Source organism: Pipra filicauda, unplaced genomic scaffold (genome assembly GCF_003945595.2).
Source record: "Pipra filicauda isolate LSUMZ 115617 unplaced genomic scaffold, ASM394559v2 scaffold436_size1054928_pilon, whole genome shotgun sequence".
Classification (NCBI taxonomy): Eukaryota; Metazoa; Chordata; class Aves; order Passeriformes; family Pipridae; genus Pipra; species Pipra filicauda.
Genome location: NW_024104572.1, coordinates 693,426 through 720,370, shown reverse-complemented (window position 1 = coordinate 720,370; position 26,945 = coordinate 693,426). Strand labels below are relative to the sequence as shown.

At 44.9% G+C, this 26,945-nt stretch overlaps 1 protein-coding gene across 1 annotated transcript in view; it reads left to right on the top strand.

Moving 5' to 3' along the window:
- Nucleotides 1-10,391: 10,391 nt before the first annotated feature.
- BACE2 (beta-secretase 2) overlaps nucleotides 10,392-26,945 on the top strand; it is a 48,809-nt gene continuing 32,255 nt past the window's right edge. Inside the window, exon 1 of the mRNA XM_027742039.2 lies at nucleotides 10,392-10,799. Within this exon, the coding sequence (XP_027597840.2) occupies nucleotides 10,488-10,799 (312 nt within the window). The 5' untranslated portion in view covers nucleotides 10,392-10,487. The remainder of the gene's footprint in view (nucleotides 10,800-26,945) is intronic.

Below are 26,945 nucleotides of genomic sequence, written 5' to 3'. Positions count from 1 at the left end.
GAGCTTTTAACTGGGAAGACAAAGGAGTAGGGAGGGAGAGGATATGTCAGATTGTCCCTCACATGGACCTACAGCAAAAAACAGAGAGAACGTTCTTCAAAACAGGTGATGGGATTCTTCAGCCAGCAAAGAACCCCTTCTGCACATGCCTCACTCTTGGAAAAACTGGTGTTGTAAGTTTAAAACTCTGCTTTTGGCTTGCGTGAGCTGCATTTCCTCAGCAGATTATCCCTGATCTCACTGCCCTTGGCAGCATTAGAGGGGTCACATTTTTACACAGCTGAACTACTTGAACAATTTCTTCAAAGTATGAAATAAAAACATTCTTTCCTTCAAAGCAGACACGAACGCTTTCTTCTTTATTCTGTTTGTTCAGTTTTTCTTTTAAAGTCAATAAACACTTTATGCCTTGTATTCATTGCAAGAAAAACAAATTCTACTGCATTACTTGTATCTACATTCTGTTTACAGCATCAGCTGCTGATAAGGAAGCATTTCACATGTGTCTTAAATTCCCTTCTAAGATTTAAGTGCAACCCCTAAATGATTTTCTCCCCAGCAAAAGTTCTAATTGCATCTGGCAGGAATGGAGTGGGGAGTGACATCTCTGATTATCTTCTGCCAAGCCTCAAAGAGCTGCTGTGTCCTCTTTCCCAGCTCCCAGGAGAGAACCAGTGCAGTAAACACCATCTTCTTAGGTACTACATGTAGCAGCAGCAGACACATTTGCAAAGGTCACCTGGCAGAAGGCATTCCTGCCAGCTTTCCTTCAAATCCAAAGGGTTATTATGAACTATTCAAAGTAGAGCCTGCTTGTACAAGGTGGAGTGAACCCAAACTGCACGTTACAGCTCCCTTTTGCTATAAATGGATCAGATTTACCTGAGTGCTAATTGAGTACAGGGGATGGATAAGGGTATTGCTAATATAAGGTAACCAAAAACTCATTCAGTGCTTCTACATGGTACTTCAGCCTACATGAGACCCCAGAAAGGTGAGACAGCAATTCTTGAATGCTTTTTCCTCTTTGAAATATGTATTCTCATACAAGTCTAATAAAGGAGATTACCTTCAAAGTTGAGTCAGCTTCTATTTCTTATTTTTTTTTATTTCCTAAATAAACTAATAGGATTATCAGTACTCTATCCTGATATTCATATTCAAAAGCAATAGCATCTAAACCCTTGCCACGGGGACCAGAGTAGAAGGTGAAACCCTGAAGGGTTTTTTTTGTGTGTGTTTCTTCAGAAGGTATTAAAATGCAGTCAATAAACTCCTCCAGCAGCGACTAAGAAGGAAAAGGCCTCTGAGAATCCAGAAGGTCTAGCTGCTCTCAAAATAAGACAGAACGGATTCCTGTATGGAAAATCTTAATTAGTTAACAAACCACTTCATCCCAGGCATATTGGATTCAGGCACTCGCATCCTCATTTGGTAGGAAGTGCTTTAAATCCACCACCAGCTCTTCTGCTCTGTGTCAGACTGTTCCTGTCACTCCAACACACCCTTTTTTCTCCTCCAGGTCACATCACTGTGCAGGTCCATTTCTCTTTGTGCTGTCACAGCTCTTCTGTCCAGCCCTGTGCATGCCAGGCCACGTCCTGCTCCACTTCAGCTGCCTTCCTTCCTGCACTCTCCTGAGAGCCTCTTGTCACTGCTGTGATCTCTGTCCCTGTATTCAGCACAAGAGCAGGAATTCCAAGGAAAAGTCTTATCAAGCCCCACACCAGGACCAAACAGCTCTCCAGCCTGAAGGTGAATACCAACAATGAGATGGAATAATTTCCCCTGGGCCCTGGGAAGAAATTAGCTGCTAGTTGAGTTGCTACTGAGCACATGTAAACCGATTTTTATAGGAAAATAACTGTGACTTTGCTCACATTTGTTTTTATTATATATACATCATATATACATCTTATATATATATATATACACACCTCTCATTATATATACCTCACATATACCTCATAGACAGGCAAATTTCCTTTGAGTCTTTTTTTTTTCTAGTACCTGGACATTCCAGATCTGCTTCTCACAATTAAATACCTCAAATTGACTGTTTGTTTGCTTGTTTTTTAACTGCATCACAACGTGCTTTTCTCCAGTGCATTCCTCAGAAAGGCCAGGAACAAACTTGCAGAAAATAGGACGAGTCTCTGGCAAACCTTTAGCCCAAAAGATTTCAGCCTCTAAGTTCAGCAATTACGAACTTCTCTGATTTGAGGTTCTGGGCATTACCCATCAGAAGTCACAAAACCAGCTCCAAGTAATATATTTCTGATGCCCAGCATAAGAAATAGTATAAACTATTAAGAAGGAAAGACAAATTGAGGTAAAATTCCTAGATCTTGCCCTTCTAAGCAGCATATCAATCTATCTTACTTCAGTGGGCTCTATTACAAATGAGGGAAGAATCACCTAAAGTTTTTTAAGCTCTGTTTGCAGACTTCTGCCTCTTTTGGCTGCCTGCCTGGGAGAGGCTGCATCTCCCTGACGCGTTGTTTCCCAAAAACAAAGAATTCCAAAAGGCAGGTACAATTATTCTCATTGTTGGATTCTTGAAACAAACGTCAGGAGACATAAGTTATGAGAAGGCCTGTAAGTCTGTGTCTGATGAGGAATAATGAAGAGAGAAGACAGAGAAAAATTGAAGTGCAAAGGCATGTAAAATTTTACACATTAATAACATAACCAAACTTTCTAAGATCACAAATTTTAGTCTTTTTTTTTTTTTTTTAGAAAGGGATCTGAGTGTTTTGCCTTAGGATGTATTTTTTTTCTGGACCATTTCATCTACTGTCATTACCAGGTGAGTGTAGGATTAACAGCCCTTTTACTAATTGACTTATTTAACCTTAAAGCACCAAGCACCTAAACCAATCTTTCAGCTCTATCTTGCAGAAAGTCCAACATTCACAGCTGAAAACAGTTCATTATCACTTTTTTAAAGTATGTGCGAGCTTTAAGTAGCATTTTGGGCTTATCATTAGCACGCTCAAAAGGCTAAATATACCCTGGTACATCATGAACCAGCATTACAGTTGCCACTGCAGTTCATTCTGTAAAACACAATTCCATTTCATCTTCCTCCAGCCCAATAAAGCATTTCAGAGATCTCCAGAGGCCCAGAAGGATAACAACAAGACCTTATTTTACAAAGCTGAGAGATGCTTTGTAAACCTCTCTTAGATGCACCACTTTTTCCCCATGGCTTAGATGCCAAGAATATTTCAGTGCTTGTGGTCGACTTTGCTGGTAACATCTTCATTTTTCATGCACATATTTGTCTTCACACGCATGAACAGAAAAACTTCAACCTTTCTAAGAATTTTAGAAAAACAGAGCTCAAGTTTTGGGGGTTTTTTTTTTTTTTTTTTTTTAAATTAGAAAGAAATGGGATACAAAGTTGGTTATTTAGATTAAGGTCACTGAGACCAATGTAACTTTTTTTTTCCAGTGTTTCTCTCTTACTATTTCAGAAAAACAAACAAACAAATACTCACCAAAACAACAACGAAACAAACAAACAAAACCCCCAAAACAAAAAAAAAAGGCAAAATTTATAAACAAAGTACCATTTCAACACTAAAAAGTAAAAAATAAAAAATAAAGAGCTCATTGTCAGACTGAAAATAATCTTTTATCAAAATGGAAAACGGGTTTTTAAAAAAAATCTCTAACTAATCCTACTAATTACATGTACCTAGGTTGTCACTCTAAATTCTCCTTCATCCAAGTATCACTCAGACCCTTGGAAGTCAGTGGTTCGTGCTCAGCCTTCAGCATTTCAGATTTTATTTACTGCAGCAGCATATCTAAACTAGAATCCAGAAATTTACTGGTCCAGGAGGAGAGACAAGGAAGGAAGGAATTAAGCTCTCTGTCCAGCTGGCAGTCACTGAGTTGAGGACCCCAAGTTAAGGAAACTGCAGATGTTTATAGATTGTGTCAAAATTTACCTGCTGCATCCAGTCTTCAGAGGCTCTGTCAGGGTCAGCAGCAGGGTGATAAAGAAAGGTGGACCAAAAAAACCCAGCAAGTTAAAAAGACAGGCTGCAGGAACTAATTTTGTCATGTGTGAGCTCCTTTATTTCTTGAACTTTCCAGGCTGGAGTGGTTATACAGATGATCACAAAGGAAATGAAGACAGCCAGCAACTTCCCAGATGAAGGCTGGCTGTCCAGACAATGTGGTCCATCAATAAATTCCTCAGTCTCTCCAAAAATGGGCAAAAATATAGACCCACAGCTCTATTAAATGACAAACTTATTTTAAAAACATTCCTTATTGCAGTGTTTAAGTGGAGTGCAGGCAGGAGCACACCTATAATTGCCTTGTTGAACGTCTGGATCACAGGTAGATCAGAACAAAACCCATTCAAGGCATTTACCTCCCCAAAAAGACTAGTGCCCAGACTTCCAGAAGGACTCCCTATCCCATGTCCTCCACTTCTGTTTAGACCTCACATGGAGGCCTAAGCACTTCTGAAAAGTCTTAACCAAGCTGACTAGTTTCCTGAACATCAGATAACAAGCTATTCCTACTATTAACAATAAATGAATAGTCTTCCAGTTCTGGGCAAGTGGATTGTAGCCCCATATATTTATATGAGTTATCTCAGCATTACGTGCCAGTTCTCAGTGTGTTGTTTTTAAAGCACTGTTGTAGTTCACTGCCTCTTTAATTTTTCATAGTTTATAAATTTATAACCATTGCTGTTTGTGGAGTAGGAAAGTCTGGAATCAGAAGGTCGATATTGGATCATTTTAAGGTCTAACCCACAAATTATTTCTTCCATTGTGCCGGCTAAAGAATAGAGCTGGGGAAGCCTGCAGAACTTGCTGAGGAGAAATAACACTTTTCTGAGAGTGGCCAATGCATTTATCAAGAACTCTGCAGGCTGCCTCAGATGTGAGGCAGAGATGCCCAAACAGTGAGTTATACCCGATCCTCCACTAGCAAGATTCAAACAGAAGGTGGTAAACAATCAGGACAAACACAATACCAAACATACTGATGACACTGTAGCATCAGGATGTCCATGACCTTTCCCTTGACCTCTGCTCTGTGCTGCCCTTTGAGCCTGTGGGGCCTGAGCAAACCTTACCTTGAGCCACTCGGACCTGCAGCTGCGTTTCTGCCTCCCCTTCCTTTGCTCCTACTCCTTTCCATGAAGGAGGGATGGTGGCTTCTGCACAGCCCCCCTGCTCCAGCACCGAGACAAGCAGAAAACAAGCTGGTTGTTGCATCTCTTCCCTTTGACTGGTGACACACCACTTTGTCAGAAAAAAAAGTGATCCTAGGAGTATAGTATGGCTTGGGTTAGAAGGGACCTTAAAGGTCATCCAGCTCCAACCCCTCTGCCGTGGTTAGGGACACCTTCCCCCAGATCAAATTGCTCAAAGCCCTGTCCAACATGGTCTTGAAAACCTCCAGTGATGGGGCACCCACAGCTCCTCTGGTCAACCTGTCCAGTGCCTCACAGCCTGTTGCCCCCCTCACAGCCAAGAATTTCCTCCTAACATCTAATCTAAATCTACGCTCTTTCAGTCGGAAGCCATTCCCCCTTATCCTGTCGCTACATGCCCAGAAAAAAGTCTCTTTCCATCTTCCTTGGAAGGCCACAATTAGGTCACTATGAAGCCTTCTCTTATCCAGGCTGAACAATACCAGCTCTCCCAGCCTTTCCTCCCAGCAGAGCTGCTCCATCCCTCTGATCCTCTTGGTGCCTCTTCTGGACTCTCTAACAGCTCCATGTCCTTCCTGTGCTGGGACCCCAGGGCTGGAGGCAGCTCTGCAGGAGGGATCTCACATGAGGGGGCAGAGGTGCAGATTCCCCCCCTCACCTGCTGCTCATGCTGCTTGTGATGCAGCCCAGACATGGCTGGTTTTGGGGCTGCCAGAGTACATGGCCAGGCCTTGTCCAGCCTCTCATTCACCAACACCCCCCCAAGACCATCTTGGCAAGGCTGCTCTGAATCTCTTTATCCCTCAGCCTGGATTAAATACCAGGGGTTGCTCTGATCCAAGTGAAGGACCTTGCACTTGGACAAGGTAGGATAAAGGAGAGGGTGTTGTATATACGGACTTGAAGACCTATGAGAGAAAGAAAACATATTGGGGTGTGGAGATTTCTACAGGAGAAAGGGCCCCATGCTCCAAATGGAGATAAACACATCCCATGAAATCTTGCTGGGGTGGAGGACTTTGCTCCATAGAAAAATTTGCAAAATAGGGACCCCAGCACCCAACGAGGTGACAGCCTCCCCCACAAATCACTGCCTTGAGAGGACTTCTGAAATCAGCTCAGCCAGGCTCCCCCAGTGATCTCATGCCTTCAACAGAAACTAAGGATAATGTTGTGCTTGTTTTTTAATGGAACTTTGACTAAAGACAGCTGGCTCTTCAACATCTTACACATTCAACTGCAGCCAAAGAGATTTATCATCATTCAGAAAACTCATTGCACAGCGATCAAAGAAGACACCCCTACCCACAGATTCTCTACCCAAAATAAAGAGATGGAGGGTGATAAATATTTCCACTTACACCCCCAACCAACAGAGTCTTCAGCCACAAAATTCATTTTGCATGAGCTCTATACAGGGTACATACGCCTGGTCCTTAAAAAAGTCCCAGAACTGTCCATGCCCTCACTTTGGCACAGGACACAGTACAGTGCCCTGGCAGTGCCACTGGAGTAGCTCTCTTTGGTGGCATATTTCTTGTTCCGTGGGGCAGCTGTTTTGTTGGTGGCCTTCAAAGGCAAACTGCCTTGGCAGACACAGAATAGAGCCAAACCTTGTGGCCTCTGCTGCCCCTTGATTGTTTACTCTTCTGTCATTTACCAGCAACATTTCACTGGACTGGGCCCAAAATATGAAAAAGCTGATTGCAAGACAACCAGAGACAGAGGAGACCTTTTCCCAGTCAGGTCCAGCAAGAACAAAATCTCCCCTCTCCCAGAGCTACCAAATTCTATGAATTAACAGCTTGGACGCTGCAGGTCCAGCTGGGCTTCATTCAGTACCAGTGTGCAATTAGCAGTAAAGAACAATCAGTCTGCTTAAAACTGATTAAAGTATTGATTATGCTAACAGAGGGAACACAGAGAGTAGACAAAGCAATCTTAGAACAGAAGTCTTTGTGTCCATCTGCCCTTATCATTGTGTAACAACAGCACAGGTCAGTCTGACTCCTTCAGAAGCACAGCAGAGAATCGCTTTGATCTGAGCAATCCCCTAATAGCTTCCTCTTTGGGAAGGAGAGGATCTCTTTTTAGCCACACAGAGTTCCTATGCTCGGATCAGCTCCAGCACTTCCTCTGCATCTTCAGACGCCTTCTCCGTTCCTGCTTGTTTTCTCAACAGTCCTGATTTAACATCTCCACACAGCAACTGCCCTTCTGACTGAGTTCAGATACCTTGTCCGTAGCACAGAGCAGCTGCATTTTTATGATGCTCTGTATTCTGTAAATACTGGTGGAAAGTTGTGTTATAGAGACAAGCATTAATTCACTGTCAAGTGGCTCAAGGTTTAAAGCACGACGGTACCATCGACTAAATTAATGCAGAGTTGGATCAAAGTCAAGCTATATCTGAAAATTTTTATGTGGACAACTGACTTTATCCAAAAAAAAAAAAAGAAGACCTATTCACGGGGGCTGATATTTAAAGTTTTTTATTATTTACTCAAAGAACACATATTTGGAATCACACAAAAAAAAAAAAAAAACAGAGGAAAAAAAGATTCACCAAATATTGCAGAATACAAGGTGTACAGACACTTGAACTTGTATCTATTTCTGGCACTCCATTTCTTTTCTGTATGTGGTACATAAAACTGAAATGTGCATATTGACTGTGGCATTCGTTGCATACAGATGACTTCCCCTCCGAGGAACATTTTGGATATAGTTACATTTGGCTCTCTGGGAGGAGTTTTTGATATCTTCTTTCCCAAGCAGCTGTTCACATTGCTCCTTTAAGGCTCATTCCTGCCATCATTCAGAAATGCAGTGGAACTTCTCACCTGTAACAAGCCTTATCAGATATTTAAGTAAATAAAGCAGCAGAGGAGACAAGGCAGAAACCTCACAACAAGCTGTTGCATGAGAGCACAAGCCCTGCTGTGATGGGAGGACAGAAAGGTCACACACACAGCATCTCACATGCAGCAGATGCACAGTTATTACAAGACTTCTCTAGGTCTGTGGAAAACAGGACAAGAAGAACTTTTGCCAAACAGCATGAAAAAAAGACAAGTTTTCTCTGAAACACTTAAAGGCTATGCTATATCTCCTATGCTCCAAAAACTATGCACTTCTTTGACTGGAGCTGCTTTAGCCAGAAGTGTGGTAACGTATCTTAGCAACAGCAGCAAGGGGGAAGACTTACTGTACTGTAAAAGAATTAAAACAAAATGCATATAGCTGCTGACTGTTATAAATACATCCCTACCACTCTGAGGGGGTGTTCCATTATACTCCTGATTACTTTTCACATTCCCTTTTCCAAAGGGGCGGGGGCATTTCTCCAGTTTTCAGCTCACCCATGAAGAGCCCCGAGCATTTTAATTCCCCTTCAGCTACAGCTCCGACTAGACAGGCCCTACAGTGTAACCTGTCACCATCCCAGCTACATTAGGAAAAGCCATTACTGTAGCACCCCGGAGATAACCTCTTTGTGTGAGCTGTGCTGCCACTCCCTCAGGTGTTCAGCTGCCATCAGCCCGCAGCAGCTTTTCCCTGCTGTGTCGGGAGCAGGTGAGACCAGACATACCAGGACTGCAATATTTCACATTCCTACTTGTCAGGCAAACAGAAAGCTTTGTGCAGCAGGGGAACTTCGCACAATTTCACCTTTTACTAAGGTGTGTAGTTTCCCCACAAGTACAATAACCTCTTTGAGAGCAAGCTTCATCTATGCCCTCTCCTCCAGTCCCCAGCCAGGCCAAGGTCCTTGCAGGCTTCCCACCTCCCCTGCAGCACTTTCCTCCCTGTGGAGAGTTCCACCAGCCAGGACAGGGGCCACATCCCCCTCCTGCCCGGGGGGAAAGCATCCAACTGCGCAAGAAGACAAGAAGTACTGATCTGATGTAAGGGAGAACCTACAAAGTGAGTGCAAGAGCTCCAGATTTTAAATGACAGAGCCAGAGCACTGCAAACATCAGTGAAAAAATGTGAAAACACCTTTTTTTTTTTCTTTCTTCAGCAAGTGAAGGTGGGCTCCCATTTTCTTTTTAAGGATTATTCTCTGCAAGCAACTCTGACAACGGCTACGATTAACAGCCTCACCTGAGTATCCTCCCAGCAAACAGTTTGCTCAGCCTTCCTGGGAATGAACACTACTGCTGTCTGCCTTCTAGTGAAACTTCATTTAATAGCCGTGAAACACCTGGAAATCTTGTGGATGATTACTCCAGCTCAAGGAAGGGAGGGAGCTCTTTCTGTTTACTATGGCAGGGGAGGGATCTTAGTCCACGCAGCTTAGCTCAGATTTAGACACAAAGAGTGACCAGGTGGTTGCCTAGGACAGCAAATTGATCAGCGGACAGCGAGAGCACACACGGCTAAGGCTGAGTAATTTTCAACTTTAAGTACTACACAGGATGGGGGGAAGGGTCAGAAACAGCCACAAAGTGGCTCTGCTGAGACTTGCCCGGTGTTATATTTCAAGGCTTTTGGACTATCTGCTCCATCCAGCGATCTATCTGGCGCTGTCATTACTCCAGAGATGTAGAGACTAATTCCATCCTAAGTGTTCCCATCCTTCAAAAGGCCGCACTTGACTGCCGTTATTAACTCCGTGCATGATGAAGACATTCAAAAAGCCTCGCAGGCTTTCTCCCAAGCAGACGCCTTGCCCGCCTCGCTCCTGCCAGCGCAGCAGACGAATTTCCACACGCACATCCATCCACTCGCCCGCTCCTCGCACACGGACACCCGTGCGGGAGACACACCCGCATCCCCGGGTGACCCCGCATTCCCACCTCCGCCTCCTCCTGCCCGAGCACAGCCTCTGCTCCCGCGGGGTGGCGAGGCGAGCCCTGGCAGGTTGCCGGAGCCCCGGCGGGGATCCCCGCTCCGCCGCTCTCCCTTTAGGGCTTTCGGAAACTTTTCTCCCTTCCGTGCCGTCACGCTCCGATAGCAGGGCTGTGGGCTGGGCTGAGCTGAGCTGGATTAGGCTGAGCCGAGCCCTGCCGGGAAGTTTCTCCCGAGGGCGCTGGGTCGGAGCAAGTTTCCCGCACGGTCCCCGGGCAGCCGGAGCGCTCGGAGCTTTGGGGACCGTGCGGGAGGAACGCGAGGTGGAGCTCGCTTCGGGGGAGGGGGAGATGGAGCCGGGGCGTGGGTAAGCCGCTCCCTTCTCCTTCCTCCTCCTCCTCCTCCTCCTCCTTCCCCCTCGGCTGCTCCCGTCTGGCAGCCAGGCGGCCGCTGCCTCCGGCCGGAGCCGCCGCACTTGGGAAGCGGCCCCCGCGCTGCCGCCGGGATGGGGACGCCGCTGGCGGCTCCCGGATTCCTGCTCCTCCTGGCCGGCACCACGGGGCTCTGCCGGGCTCTCTTCTCGCTGCCGCTCCGCGTGTCCCGTCCCGCCGCCCCCGGCGGGTCCCCGCCCGCCCCGGTGGTGCTGCGGCCGGGGGGCAGCGCCCCGCAGCAGGACCCCGCCGGGGGCGCGGACGGCTTGGCCCTGGCCTCGGATCCCGGGGGCACCCTCAACTTTTTGGCCATGGTGGAGAACCTCCAGGGCGACTCCGGCCGCGGTTACTACCTGGAGATGCTGATCGGGACCCCGCCGCAGGCGGTAGGAGCGGGATGGGGGATGCGGGCTTGGGAGAAGAGTGGGAGGGGGGCAAACTTCTCCTGGGTGGGAGCGAATCTGCGGGGCCACCCCGCCCGGCCCAAACGCAACTTTCTCCCGGTGCTCAGTGCTGGCGCCTCCCTCCTTCTCCCTTTCCCTCCCCCCCTTCCCGAGAGATGGTGCCGGTGCTCGGCGCGGGGGAGCGGCGGCAGCAGACGGGAGTTTCCACGGGTCGGGAAGGAGGGATGGAAGGAGAAAGGCGCATCCCCCGCGCCCTCCCGAACCCCGGCTGCCCAGCCCCGGCTGTCCTGTCCTGCCCCGACCCGGTGACCGCTCGGGAAATCCCGCGGACCTGGTCCCCGGTTTTAGGCTGTGTCACGGCGTTTGAATCCGCAGCGAGTTGCTCTGTCTGTTCGAAATGACCGTGTTTTTGGAGACAGAGGGTGCTTTTTTTATTCATTGCTTTTTTTTAAGCTGCTTTGCATCGTGATTGGGCGCTTTGGTGGATCTTCCCGGTGCTCCCGGGAGAATCGCTCGAAATCTTCCTGCTAAACTAAGTGATGGCTGGGCAAAACCAGCCCCTTCTGTCGAGAATCCATGTGTTACTCATTAACAGCGCAAAGAACGATTGTGTTCTGAATATTGTTTTCGAATAGACCGTGTTGCCCTGAATCTCTCCCGTCTGCATCCACCAGCGTGGCTGAAGTGTTGTTGTTTTTTTTTTTTGGTTTGATTTTTTTTTTTGCCATGTAGTTGCTCTTTCATCTGTGTCATGAGATCCCAGGAGGAGCGGTGCTGGGCTGCTGGTGGGGATGACTAGTCAGCTGAGTGGGGATTAATTTCCTGAGAGTCCTCGGGGCTTTCCCTCAGAACTTCGTGTTTGCTTCAGGAGTTTAGGTCCTTCTGTTCCCAGTGAACACAAAAAAAAAAAAAAAAAAAAATCCTTATTCTTCTACTTAACTCCTCTACGTGATAAAAAGCCAATGAATGCCAAAATGCCCAGCCAACAGGAAGTGTTCAGCTGTCGTTACATTTTTGGACGTCTGTGAACTCTTTCTTCTTTACACTTCTAATGTGAGAGGACTGGCCACATCATCACTCTCATCGAAGTGTACCACACTAGGATCAATACATGTATTGAGAAAGGCTGGCGTGATCAATAAATGGAGTTTTAAAAAAAAGCAAAACCTAACTAGGTCTGGCGTATCAAGGTGTGGTCCCACAGCCACAGAGGCCACGAAATAATTTTTCCTCTGTGTTGAGCGTTGCATATTTGACCAGTTCTGTTCCTGTGGCGTTGTGAGTGCTTCGTTACTCCAGGGAACATTCAAACATTCAATATTGGTTTCTGCCAGGATCAAGATACCAGAGTTGATTGGGCTAATAATCCAATTCAGTGTGTCTTAAATGAAAAAAAATAATTTCAGGTAGAAAAAGTGCCTATCAAGCGTATCATCTCCTTATGTGTCTTAGGGGGATTCTGCAATTGGAAGAAATGGAGAAGGAAAAATGTGACACGCTTTTAATAATATGACTGGAGGTCTAAGAGGGAGAAATGTGCTGCCCTCAGTACACCCAGAGGCTTCACTTACGCTTAACAGCTCCTATTACTTGTATTACAGGTGATGTAAGGTTTCAGCTAAACTTGCCTCCGATTTCTTTTTCCACCTGGAAAAAAAAAAAAGCTTTGAATGTGATTGCAAAGCTTTTACTGTTTTGAACTAGTTCTGAGTTCTTGCAGAGTTAATTATTTAAAAGACTGCTACTGGTGTTTAGCACATGTGAGGTTTTATTCACAAGTAGGCCCACCGAGGTTGTAAGTAAGGCTATAAATGCGATTGTGCTTCCAAAATCAGATCTTGGTGTGTAGTGACTCAGTAGAGTGCAGTTAAAATTTATTCTCTACTTTTGATGAGGCAGAATTTGTTATCTCGTTCCCCGCCTGAAACTGGAAGGCTTAAAGATCACAAATGTACTTGTTGTTTTTTCCGCTTTGCAATGAATAGTATAAAGCTACAAAGCTGCTGCTGGTGCTACTTGAATCCTTCACATGCTGATGCTAAAAGCAAGTGTCTGGATACTGCCAAGCGTTGGGATTGTGTTAAGCTCCTTGTGCAAGTAGTTTCCGGAGTTGGAGTGGGCTGTGCACGATCATGTAGAAAAGGAGAGATGTCTCTTACTGATTTAAACGCTCCTCCCAACCTGACTTTGCTTCACGTCAGAAGCTGCAGCGTAAAGTGATGCTTGGACACATTCCAGTGCCTGAAGGGAGCCTACAAGAAGGATGGAGAGGGACTTTTTTTGACAAGACTGGAGTGACAGGACGAGGGGGAATGGCTTCAAACTGAAAGAGAGTAGGTTTAGGTTAGATATTAGGAAGAAGTTCTGTGCTGTGAGGGTGGTGAGGCCCTGGCATAGGTTGCCCAGAGAAGCTGTGGCTGCCCCATACCTGGAAGTGTTCAAGGCCAGGTTGGACGGGGCTTGAAGCAACCTGGGCTAGTGGAAGGTGTCCCTGCCCATGGCAGAGGGTTGGAACCGGATGTTCTTTAAGATTCCTTCTGACCCAGGCCATTCTATGGTTCCTTTATGCTTGCACCCCTCCAACATGTGGGGAATTCCCAGGCTAACTCCCTTCCTCACCCAGGCCTGTCCTAGCACTGCCAAGCCCACGCAGCAGGTAATGCTCTCCTGACATTTTGCCAAGGAGGAAGAAGGATAGTGGCAGAGGGGAGCAACAGAGCAGCACAGCTCCGCTTCCGCGCTGTCGGAGCAGGAGGGTGGATGGCAGAGCTGCCCTGGATGGCCTTGAAGAGAGGGGATGAATAAATGCACACAGGGCAGTAGGGGACCATGACCATCTAGCAGGCTGTGAGAAGAGGCACCAGACTTAATGTCATGGTTACAATAGTGTTGGCACCTGGTAACTTTGCAAGTGTGTGCGTCAAGCGTCGGGAGGTGCCGTGCCAGGACGGGGAATGAACATTTGTGAACGACTTCAGCACTACTGAGCTTGCTTCACCGCTCAGCTGCATTTTTAGAAATTTTCCTTTTTTTTAATTTCTGTTCTTGGAAGGAAGCTACTATGACAGAATTTCGTTTTTCAGGTCATTTAAGGCACGCTTTTTTGGCTTTGGTTCCAATTCTGATTTGTCATATAGCAGATAAACACAGCACAGAACTGCGATTCACAATGGCAGCTCTGAAACACTTGTTCTGACGGTACAAAAATAGAGCAGCTGTGTGAAGTCAAATTTATTTTATTTCCAAGACAGGAAACTTCAGTGCAGTCAATCCAGTTTTGCAAAGTGTTTGCAGCCAAAGTGTTTCTGATCATTTACAGTTTTACAATACAGTATCCTTCCTAATCGTATCAGATCTCCAGACTAGCTACCAGGTGGTGTCAAATGTCATTACTCCCACTAATTCCTATTCATTCACATGTAGACCTATTTAAGAATTATGTGAAAGGTGAAAAAGGTGTATTGTATTGAAGAATATGATGTATTTGTCCCTTATTTCATGGATGTATTACTATATGTCCTACTTCTGATGGATTATGTGCTTTATACCTGTCTGTATAGGTGCACTTCTTCCAATTCCAGATTTAAATAAGAGGTGCCAAGAGCCCGGTATGAATTGTGTGCACTGTTCTTAGTTATTTCTTTAAATAATCTGATGGAATTCCTTTGCTCTATCTTTTATTATTTTGCCTCCCCTGAGATTATAAGCACTGTGAAAAACTGAATCAAAGATCATTTAGGGTTTTTTGCTATCTTCACTGCAGTTCTCTTCATATTCATTTTGTTTCTCCTACGAGCCTTTGACCAAAAGAATAGTCAAACCCTTAAAAAAAACCCATGTTCTTCACAGCTTTCTTGAAGTCCATCTGGACTGCATTAAATGTTTGCAAGGAAAGTACCATTGCCTCATCTTGCCTCTTGTGCTAGTCCTCATGGTGTGAGGTGGTAGTCCTGCTGATCCCACTGCATTTCCAAACTGTGTTTTTATTGAGACCAGGTGAATGTTATTCCTGCAGCTTCACTGTGAAGAGAGGCCGGGCTTGTGCCTCCTGAGAGCTGAGATCACATAGCTCTGGTCTGATGAGCGGGTATTGAAACCACAGCAGGATCCGAGTTGTGCTCTGAATGCCACAGCTCCCTTTTTTCAGTGTCAGTTTTTTCATTCTGTGCATGAAGAGGGTTTATCTGCTGGTCTTCCTAATGGCAGTTTGTTCTGTGCAGGGGGTGAGCAAAAACCTGTTCTGTAAACTTGCTCTGAAGTTTTAAGGTCGGAGTGGGTGCTGGGTCTGACAGCCTTCACTGTGAAACACAACCTCCACTTCCCATATAATTGGTGGGAGGTTATCTTTGCTTCAGATTCTTCCAGCTATTAAAGAAAAGAAGGGTAAGGAAGGATATGTATTAAGTACCTCAAGTGTGTCATGGACTCTTGGAATTTATGGCTTCGTGTTTTGAAGGTGATGAACACGCGCATTAGCAAGTTCTCAACTTGCAGCCATTCCTCCTTAATTGGTGATGGCCTTTATTCCCTGAGTGTTGGAAGGAATGAAGATTGTGAGGGAAGATTCAACTGCTCTTGTAATTTCCCTGCTTCACTAGTCACGCTGTAGTAGGTGATAAGAGCCTGATTTCTGGAGCTGGGCTATTCCCCGAGAAGCTAAGCTCTGCTTTCTTAATTTTGCTGAAAAGGGGTTACTGTCTTTCTAGATACAAGAAGTTTGAAAAATGTGATCTCTCTCCGTTCAAATATCAGAAGGCAAGTTCCATCTCAAGCCTCTTTTTCTGTCTTTTTGTTTTGCTTTATTTTTTTTAATAATTACTTGAGTCTTTTGTGTTTATTTTTGAATTCTTTATGAAAGCTGAAGAAAAGAGGGGTTGAGAAGCAAAGATGAGTGCTGTGGTGCATTGGAGTATTTTGAGGTGGCAGGGTCAAAATCCCTCCATGTCCACCTAATGGAAGTACTATTGAAGTGCAAAATGTTCCTGTTGTTAAACAGTGAGTAAATTTTGGTCGTTGTTATTGGACGCTTACAAAATAAAAATGAAAAGGACCTGGCAGCCCTTTTCAGGACTAATACAGTGAATGTCTGTGGCTTGGTGGGGTGTGATGTATTTTTGACCAAAGACAAAGCAAATAAACATACCAGGTTTGGGTTGACAGAAAAGTCCCTGCCTTTACAAATTAGCATTCCAGCACCTCCTACCACCCAGAATTAGCTCCGGTAAAAGGGACTGCGTGGGAGTAGAGCCTGTACTATAGAAATAACCCAAAACATGAGTAATAATTGCAATGCAGCTGCCCTAAGCAGGATATAGCACTGTGAGTGTTTTATAGCAAGGCTTTGTCCTTCTGTGTGTGTAAGTGAGCTGTGATATCCATGCACAGGGTGACACTAAATGGAAGAGGCTCTTTGTGGTTGTTCCTCAGGATGTAGAGCCTCACTAACTGCTCCTTTAAAGGTGCCTTCCCCTCTTCAGAGAAATAGTGGACACTTTACTTTCCAGGGTTGCTGGTTGTAGCAATTGTGCATTCAGACCCTGGTGGGTCAGGGCAGAGGAGCTGTTTTGAGGAGCAAGAGTGGTGGCAAGAGGTGGTGTCAGGCTCACATTTTTTACCGCTCCTTGGATTTCATTCCCCATCAAGGCAAAAGCATCAGTTAAATTTGGAAAGAGAAAAGTAGAGGGTGAGCAAATAACTGTTTTGCCTGATTAAAGAGTAACTGAGTTGGGATTTGGAGTAAAAATTAGATGAAAATGAAACAGTGGACAAAAGAAAGCCCATGTGCAATTTCCATGTGTTTGGATGATTGGGATTATTAAGAAAGGAATATTTTTTCTTTTTGTTGTTTTTCTTTTTTCCCCCTTTTTTTCCCCCCTCTAACCAGAGGACTGTGAGCTCTAGGGATAGTGTCTGGCAAGACAGATTTAAAAAATCCTACACTTTGCAGAGGTCTTCATTTTCTTGAAGGGCACTTACGACTTTGAGTATGCAAGGACACGTTAGCTATTAAATTGCCTCCACATATTATTATCTTTGAAATTTTCTCACTTACTGTGGGTGAAACAAGTCTGACCTGAAACGTTATCTGCTCGTGGTCAGGTATAACTCCATCTGAAGAAGGAAGCTGGTAAAATGGCATACCCTTGCACGTGGGCCAGCATGAGTGGGACAGGCCTCTCTCCCCTTTCTTACTGCCTGTAAAATACAGATGTAATTGCACAAACACTTGTGTAAATAAGTGGAGGAACTTGTTGCTTCTATTTCAGCGCAGATTAGGACTTGAAGTCAAATCTTCAAAGTAAAGGAGGCAGCTCTCAGCTGCCTCAGAAAAGGAAGTGTTTTTTCCTGCCACTGGTGAGCCTGTCCTGCATCTTGCTGCTTTTCAGCCTGGGTTGTATCTGAGCTATGTATCTATGTATCTGAGCTCATGAAGCAAAAGCAGATACCACACTGCTGTTCAAATCAAAAGTTTTACGTTTGAGTTTGTATCCGTTAGTTCATAGTCCTTCAGAGCACTTCAAGTAGCCCAGGACTAGAACAGATTTATATTTGCAATTTTTTGCACGTGAACTCCTCCCTTTGTTTTAAAAGAACAAGTTGGCTGCCTGTCTGTCTCCTCTGCCCCTGCCTCCATCACAGCCACCCACGTGACTGGCATTAAAGAACAGAGGGAGTAGGAACCAGCTTACTTGGGTTGGTAACAGTCTAGTCGAGACAAAGACCTCAGCATGAGCAATCCACTGTGCTTTTCCTGACAAATTCTACACACAGCGAAGCTCCTCTACCACTGGCAGCACCTGAGGTAGCTTGAGCACGTCTCCATCGACTCCCTGTTTTTGGTTTTGCCACGGCAGCGTGCTCTGCGCAGCAAAGGGTGCAGCAGCCTAGAACCACCCGAGAGCCTCCCCAAGGAGTTTGGTAAACTTCTCCCCCTTGGGATGAAAGTTTGGCCACTGAACCTGCTGGTGCCCACACGCCCAGCCCTTTGAACAGGCTTCCTCCAGGCGTGGCTCTCCGCTGGGCTTTGGGCCGCGCTCATCCCAGAGCAGCCGTGTAGCAAACTCATCTCTTGAGCCTTCAGAAGGCCTTGGGCCAGGGGCAGTGTTTGCTCCATCTTTTGCCAAAAGTTGATAAAATAATACCTTTCTTCCCCTCTTCTCTCTTTTCCCTTCATTTTGCTGGTCTCTCCTACTGCTCTCTCTGCCTTTTTATGGCCGAGAGTATTTTATGGGGAGGGCAGCAGGGGACAGATGTTCTAGAGCAGTTTTGTTTTTCTAAGAATCCTCCTCAAACAGATGAAACCTGTGGGGTATGGTGAGGACGCAATTTGAGGAAAATAAGCTAGACGGGGAAAAAAGATTTTATTCGAGTGAAAATTACAATTCATTTAATACAATTAATGTGTCATAATTAGGCCCTTTTGAAGGGAATCTGTTAAGACAGTAATTGCACTCTGCAATCTTTTTTCCCCTCACTGCTGCTTACTAATAATTTGATATTCTGAAAAATAAATTACTTGTAGATTTTGTCCTATTTGTTCAGCTTGTGAGTACTAAAATTAGTTTATTTTATTTGGCTTTATGGTTGGCTTATTTTTGTACCTGTTTACTAGCAAAAACTGCTGTTAAGCTAGATTGTGTGTGTTTAGGGAAAATGTCTGTGTCACATAGTAGTCTGCTCTCATTTTAAAAGAGGAAAGGTATTAATGCTTGCAGTAACACTTGGTAAGCTTCTTCTCCCTATACACAAATGAGTCTGTTCTTAGGGATCCAAAACTCCAAAACCAGCATTTTTGTTTTAAAGAAAAAGAGATGACAACTCGAGAACTGAGAGTCACCTTTCCACCTGATGGAGGGATTAAAGGCCAGGTCCTGCCACTTGACAGTGAAAAAAATAATTGGATGTTTTTGGCAGCCACCTCTCAGATAATTACTTGATATTTGTTAGGGATCTGGTTGTGAGAGTGGCCCATAGAAGAGCATCTCAGAGCCCGCTGTGACACTGCAACTGGTGCTCAGGCTCATGTCAAGGCCAGATGTGAGAATTTTCTAACCCACCCAGGCTCTTTCTGCTTCCTACTTTCCTGACATATGAAACTTAATACCAGAGAAGATCAGGCATTTGGGGCTTCTATGGAAATGAAAGGCTTACCTGCTGTGTCATCATATGGAAGGCTGGGTTCTGCATGTGCCCCCTTGGGAATTTTGTTGTGGTGTTAAGGAAGAAGTAAATTTGGAAGGTTGCCTTTGGCAGCAATAACTTTGGCATAGAAAATAAAATACTGGGGTGTCCGTTTCAAGTGCAGGCTTTGGATCCATTTTTGAAGTTGCGGCTTCGTGAAATCCGAAGGCAGGTTTTGGAGTTTTTTTCTCTCATTTTTTCTCTACCTAAATAGAAACTTTCCTTCCAAAATTCCATTAAGATACCTGCTGATACAGAAACCTTGGCTGTCAGTGTTTGCAGCCTGAGAAATTAACAGTTGTAGTGTCTTTTCAAGGCCAGGCTGGATGGGGCTCTGACCAACCTGGTCTAGTGGAAGGTGTCCCTGCCCGTGGCAGGGGGGTTGGAATAAGATGATCTTTAAGGTCACTTCCAACCGAGGCCATTCCATGACTGAAGAGAGAACACACTGTATCAATTTGGAAGGTCTTTAGGGCAGTATTACCCTGCTGCTAAAGCGTGGTGTGGAAAGACCTGTGCTTTTATTCACTGTGCTGCCTAATACACATCTGCTACGGGTAAGAGTGAAATGTGAGGCATGTCAGAAAATGATTCATCAATCCTACTGCTACTTTTCTGTGACTAAAGAGATTTTTATTTAATTCATTCATTTTTCTTCTCAGTGACTCTCGGGTTGCAAATAAGACAAAGGAGTTCAAAGGTGGTCACACTTCCCAAAAGTCTGAGAAGCGCTGTAGCAAGATAACATCTGATGCAGTCACAGTGTTTCAGTTTAACTGTCACAGAATAATCTTCTCATTACTTCTCGGGATGCAAAGTCCTTCAGGGAATAACACAAACATTTCACATGATCCAAAGTGCCATATTTTTGCATTTGAACTGCTGAGATAAATAATGGGGGGAGAGAGGGGTGGGAAAAGCTCGAAAAATTTCTCAGGAGCTGTAGTAAGGAATGCTGGTGCCTGTTACATGCTCCTGCTAAAATTAACTTTCATTTGCACTCTGATGAGCCTTGGGGTTAACTCTGTATTGGCAAGTGACCAAATCCTAGTGATACTGCCTGCAGGTTTTTGGTCAGGTTTGGAAGCTTTCTCAATGGCAGGCTTGCACAACGTCTGATGTTGCTAGTGGGTGAAATTCCACAATTCTGGTGCCCTGAGCACCAACAGCTCCAACGTGGCTGCACTTGCTGCCTTCCCTGTAGTGTGTAAAATGAACCTGAGGTACCAGACAGTCACAGACAGGTTTGGGTTGGAAGGGACCTTAAAAATCATCTAGTTCCAACTCCCATCACGTATCTGCCATCTCACAGTGGGTTATAACCCTTGGCCAAAGTAGAAGTAGCTTAGTCCTACACACAAGTTGATGTCTGGAGGAATGGATAGTAGGAATGTGTCTTCCTTGTGTTGTTGTGATGCGTCCTGGCAGACTTCATCAACCTGAGAGCATAACAAAGTCTTTTAACTTCCTGCCCTACAAACTCAGCCCGGTATCTGGAAATAAAGCTGTGTTCCTGCATGCTTCTATGTTCTCCTGCGTAATCAAGATTTTTATAGTGGAACTTGTTTAACAATTGTATTGATGTATGAGCCACGGGCAAAGCTGGTTCATTTCCCAGAGCTGCTGCCTCTACAGTATTAGCCAAGGTAAAGACTAAAGTACGAATGTTTGAGGAGAGAGAGGAATAAACGAGCCCAATAGCAGGGGGAGGAACAGTGCTGCTTTTAGAAAAGAGAACTAAAAAATCGTATCTTACTTCACTTGAGAGTCAAAACTGCCTTTTAAATGGTCCTGCCAAAATTTTAAGTAGAAATGTTAGAATAAATATGGATTAAAAATGTGATTCTTATTTTTAATAAATCAGGCTCATCATTTTGACAGTGCTTAATAGCTTGTTTTCTTTTTTTCTCCAATCAAATAGTCCTTCCTGCTATTAATGGAATGTAATGCTGCTTTCTGTTTGTGCCTTTGAACTCCCTTGTATAATTCCAGGGAACACCCATGATGACAATCAAATTCTGCTTGGTAATATCCTAAATAGGTCAGGTGCAATGGGGAGCAAAAGCCTTCTGTCTGTTGTATTCCCTTTATTAATTACCGGGGAAATAAAACCGCCGCGGTTGCGTCACCTTGTTTGCGCTCTGAGACCTGGGGCTGCCTGTGAACATTCCTGCCGCCTCCAAAGATGCCACGGAGCAGTGGGAAGCTGCCTGGTCCTTCACCTCTTCCCCAGAGGTATGGCACAGCTTTTTTAGCAGGGAGTGTAATCAGAATAACCAAATTCCAGTCCTTGTGGTTGATATAGCCGAACTTCTTTCGGTTTTTATCCTGATCTCTTCCCACCCTCCCTTCGCCTGCACCAGCAGATCCAGTCGTGTCCCTTTACCATCCGTGTAGCAGCAGCCCAGTAGGTGTGTGAAAGTGTGGGATTGTGGCTGTTTTCTTGGCATAAAGGGAGGAACAGAGGTGGGAGCTGCTATGGACAGGTGAAGAACAGGTAGTTCAAGGGAGTTAGGGAATGGGGGTCAGTCTTTTCAGCTCTCCAGGCTGACACATCCCAGCTCTCACGTGTTAAATAAAATCTGGCAGTGCTGCAAATCCAGTCCTGAAGAACAAGTTATGGCATTTTTATTGCAGAGGTCATGCCTTGAAGAACAGGGAGTTCTCAGCTGGCTTTCCAAGGTGTGTGCTAATTTATTTGCCTCTCCGTGATCTCGGCTAATGCAGGGATCTCAGCCTGTGAATGTGGGATTGGTGGTAGTTTCTTGGCCTCCAGGAGTAACAGGCTGCTTTCACAGCCATGAACTTCACTTAAGCAGCAAGGTGGGAGTTCCCATGTAATCATCCATTGAATTCCCTGTTTTGGGAAGGTTGGTTGTCTCACTGTTGCAGTGTATGGGTAAAGAAAACCTGGGGAAAAAAGATGCTTATCCACTTTGGTTTTGCTACCGTGTTTTAGGGGAAAATATCTGAGAGCATTCAGTGTCCTTCTTGAAGAAAAGCACTAAAAATACATAAGGAGGACTCCCTGAAGCTGGAAGGATGTTATAATGAGTGGTGGCCCCACTGCGTGGGGAAGAGCTAGTTCTGGGGAGAACAGATAGACTTGATGAGTCAGGAGTGTCCTGCCTTCACCTCTCCTCCTCACAGCTCCCCAGGCTTTGAAAAACCTTTGCTAACAAACACACGTCTCCAAAACCAACATCTTGACAGAGGAGGGGAAAAAAAACCTGAAAAGAGTTGTGTCACTGCAAGAGCGAGTTGATGGGGGGAGGAGAGGTGAGAGAGCAGACCTGGCGTGCAGCCTTCTGAAAACTCTGCTCTGTCTCACTGCTGTCCTGCAAGCTTCGTTTTCTTCCTACTTGCCTTTGAGATGCAGTGTTTTTCCAAAGTTACTTGCTGCCTTCAAATCATGGAATCATAGAATGGCCTGGGTTGGAAGTGACCTTAAAGATTATCCCATTCCAACGCCCTGCCATGGGCAGGGACACCTTCCACTAGCCCAGGTTGCTCCAAGCCCCATCCAGCCTGGCCTTGGACACTTCCAGGGATGGGACATCCACAACTTCTCTGGGCAACCTGTGCCAGGGCCTCACCACCCTCACAGGCAACAATTTTTTTCTAATATCTAATCTAAACTTTCTCTCTGTCAGTTTGAAGCCATTCCCCCTTGTCCGGTCACTGCACACTCTCGTAAATGGTCTCTCTCTCAAAAAAAATATATATTAAAAAAAGCTTCTTAAAATTGAAAGTGCAGCTTTGGCACTTGGTTTCACATCTCCAGTGCAATTTGAAAGCCAGGGTCTTACTTAAATTGGAGACTGAAGTTCAGATTTTTGACGTGAAGGGGACCCTTTAATGGAGATAGAAATAAAGGAGTGAGACTGAACCTCTCCTGGAAGGTTTCTGCCTGCTGCTGAAGGATAAGGATGCTGTGGTGTCTCTGACAAAAAGGGAGATGACCAAAAAAATAACAGTGCTCATGGGGCTAGAGATCCCTCCTTGCCTAATCTCGAGAACATCAGGAATGGGCTTCATAAACAATATTGAAGTTTGAAATGTGGCCCTTGATTAATTTTGTTATTTCCAAATGGCAGAATAAACATGGGCAGTGAGTCAGGTGTAGAAGCTTGTACAGGGTAAGGAAGGTTTAAATACCAGTCAGTTCAAGCCTCCTTGGGTTTACTTAGTCTGGCTTGGCTCTCTGCAAATGCATAAAACTGTTTTGGTCTAACTGCAGTTGGAGGGTTGTTGATTTAGTTTCAAAACAAACTTTTTTTTGTAGTGTAGGACTTCTGAAGGTAGGTAGAGAAGAGCTAAAAATGCCTTTTTTTTTTTTTTTCCCAGACAGCAGTTTCTCTGAGTCTAATGAACAATAGAGGAAAAGAAAAGAATGACCTGACAGAATAAATTGGAAGCTAATTTTGCAGAGCAAAAGCCTTGGAAAATTGAAATTCTGAACTTTATGCAGCTTCTAACTGTAATCATTCACTGAGTATAATATATTAATGCAGGCTTACTGATTTCATTTCCTTAGGAAAAAAAAAGGCAAAACAATAAAGCAAAAAGCCCTCCTTGATACTGTATTCTGAAAGGCAGTTTATTAGCATGGTGAGTCCCTTTCTCCTTTATTTTTGCCCCTACAAAAAAAAAAAAAAAACAAACCTCTAAAATTCTTTGACGTGATTATACTTTTTTAGAAGGATCATGCCCTAAGTAGTGCTGGTAAACAGAATAGCCATAGCAGACATTTAGCCTCAGACACTTGAGGTGGATGGTTTGTTGTTTTTTCAGTGAGGTGATTGTCTTTTTTTATTTTCTTGCAGAGAAAGTTTCGCTTCAGGTCAACTGAAATAATTTGACAGTGGTTTTCTCGGGAACGAAGCGAGACAGGCTGTGGTGGAGCACAAGGGTACAAGTGCACAGAGGCTTGCTGAGGGAGCTGTCTGGAAAGAGTGAAACCCTTTTTTGCTTCCTGGTGGTGTTTGTGCCCCTGGATTGTGAAATACAAGTGTGCAGCCCTTCTATCACCTCTGTCGCTGTCCTATTTACCATGGAGCTGGAAGCTCTCCTTCTCCTCAAGTCTTCCTGCAATACCCATTAGCCATCTGATGTGACTGGCCACTGCTCCAAAGAGCTCAAAATCCTGCCAGACAGTGTCCAGCAGGTCTGCTTTGCAGTGGTAACACTCTGTGGTTTCCAAGTGAGAAAGGGGGTTTAGGCTGAGAAGGTGACTATGAAATCAGTGATGCCGTTCACGAGCGTTGTCTCCAAAAGTGAGGCTCTTTTTAGCTATTGAATTATTGAATTAATAGCTGTCTCTCCAACACCTCTGGCCACTGTTTTCTCTAGGGAGGGCGGGGTGAGCTCTGAATGAGGTGTTTACTAATTTAGGACACAGCCCAGAGCTTAGACGTAGCCTATCTCTAAACCCAGGCTGCGTGGGCACTGGGATTCCTCATGAGTCTTGCAGTTAGAGTTGCTCCCAGTGGCATTCGGCTCACAGTCTCCCTGTCTCGTCAGTGCTGTACTGTAATTAGCAGAAAATTGATGAATTTAATTCCTTTACACCTAGTAACAGGTGGAAACAGGCTTTGGGGTTTAACAAGAGCTTTGTGTGCACTTAACTGCAAATAGCTGACGTCTCCTGCATTCATTCTTGAATTTCAGAGTGTGTGTGTGGGGGGGGGTTTAATCCTCCATTTATCCAGGCACTCATTAATCTTTCCATTCAAGAAAGTCTGTAGTATAAGTATAGCAAATATATAGAATTTCCTCGCTCAAATTCGTGAGCCCTTGAGCAGCAACTAACAGTCCACTCGTGGTTAACGTGCATTGCTGGCTGCCCTGGGAAAGGCTGATGAAGGTACCTGTTGGCTTGCACGCAACCCCTTCTTCCTGAAAGATTTTGCTCTCAGGGTGTCTCTGTGGCAATCCTGTGTCTGTTAAAAGACTATCAGTGTTTTCCTCAGGCTTCTCAAACCAGTTCAAGCCTGTCAATGGTTATTTACAGGTGAGGTTTTGCTAGACCTCTAGCTTATTGTTGTTACTGAACTTTAACTAGTCTAGATTTTCCTTAAAACTCGGTGCCTAGAGCAGGGCATGATTTCAGCTGTAGCTGGTTTATGTGAGCTAGGGGATTGCTTCACACACACCTAGTTTTCTGTTTGCTATAGGCTGTGATATGGGAGAGGGACTTGTATCTGGGGGGGGGATAAAAAAGAGGAAGAAAGGTTAATCTTTTCTGAAAAGGTAATGGGACAAAATTGCTACGATTCACACAGCTCTAAGATAAGCAAGTAATAGCTCATGTTCAACAGCAAAGCATGTTCATATAGCATGAATAGGATGGATGTGTTGTATGATAAATCTGGACACAGCAAATAAATTTCAGTCTGAAAAATAAGATAGCACATGAGACGGCATGTGCAGAAAGAATGCTAATGTTTAGGGAACCGAAGGCGTTGGCAGAAAGGAGAGCGTGAAAATGAAGAATAGGTATTTTGTTTTGTTCCCAGGATTGATTGGCTGACTATTTTTTTTTGTCTTTAAACCATAATAGCCTTCCCCTATTGTCAAAATGATAATATATATAAAGCACTTCCTGTAATATTTCTCCTCAAAATGACTATTCGTCAGTCCCAGAGTCAGATGCTCATATTTCAACTCACAATTTAGTTTAGCAAGTTTATACTTCTGAGCAATCTGTCATTTTAGCATTTGTGTTTTTTATACAAATCTCCACTACAGAAGCATGCAGTGCTCTTAAGCACGGATAGATTGGCTAATCCAGATAGTACTTTGTAATATTCTGGCCAAGAAAGAGATTATTGCTTTTCAGAGAGAAAGAAAAGTGTTCCTCCCAGTCTGGCAGTGCAGATCATGAAGGGACTGAGGGTGAAAGACTCTTGGTCTTCTGCTGGGCCCAGTGAGAATGTCCAGGAATAGCTGAGTGTTTTAGGTGGTTGAGGGAGGGAGTGAATATGAAGGTACTGTAGATATGGGGTCAAATTCCAGGTCCTGACAGCAGCTGGATGAGGGGAATGACAGCAAGAGCCAAACTCTCTGGTGAGCTCATTCTGCTGCTGCTGCCCTGCAGAGCCTCCACTTGCCACTTGTTTTCCTTCTAACTCCCCAACCTACAAACACACCAGTTTCTGTGAAAAGCTTCTGCTGTTGTGAGGGCAGGAATTACCCTTGTGATAAACTTGACCTTCTGGTTTGCCCACGTTTTCATGCTGCAATAAGTCACCTTCCTTTGCCTCTCCAGTGTGACGTTGCAGCAAAACGTGGGCACCACCTGCTGAACAAACATCATCAGAAAATAATCAATCTCCATTCATTTTTCCTTCTCACAATGCCTCTCTTATCCTGGCTGTGTGGTTAAACCCTTCTTATGACTGTGGGAGGGGGTTTTTTTGGAGGTAAGAGCAGATAGGTCTGTTTTCTCTGATGAGGTGACCTCACTCAGGGCAACACTGGAAATACTTCTCCTCCCAGACTTGGTGTAACATGTGGGCCTGCACTCTTCCTCCTCCTCCTCCTCCTCCTCCTCCTCCTCCTCCTCCTCCTCAAAGGTAGAGTGTGACACCATCAAAGTGCAGAGAGTCCTTTGGCTTTGGGTGAGGTGTTCACCACCACCAGTGGCTGTGCAGTTCTCAGCCAGAGAGCTGGGTTGTGTTCTGGATTCCTCTACTCGGCACTGGTGAGGCCAAACCTGGAGTTCTGTCTCCAGCTCTGGGCTCCCCAGTACAAGACAGAAAGCAAAGAAAGGGCCATGAAGACATTTAAGGGACTGCAGCACCTCTTGCATGAGGAAAGGCTGGGAAAGCTGGGACTGTTTGGCCTAGAGAAGAGAAGGCTCAGGGGGATCTCATCACTGTACATAAACATCTAAAGGGAGGGTGTGAAGAGGACAGATCCAGGCTCTTTTCAGAGGTGGCAGTG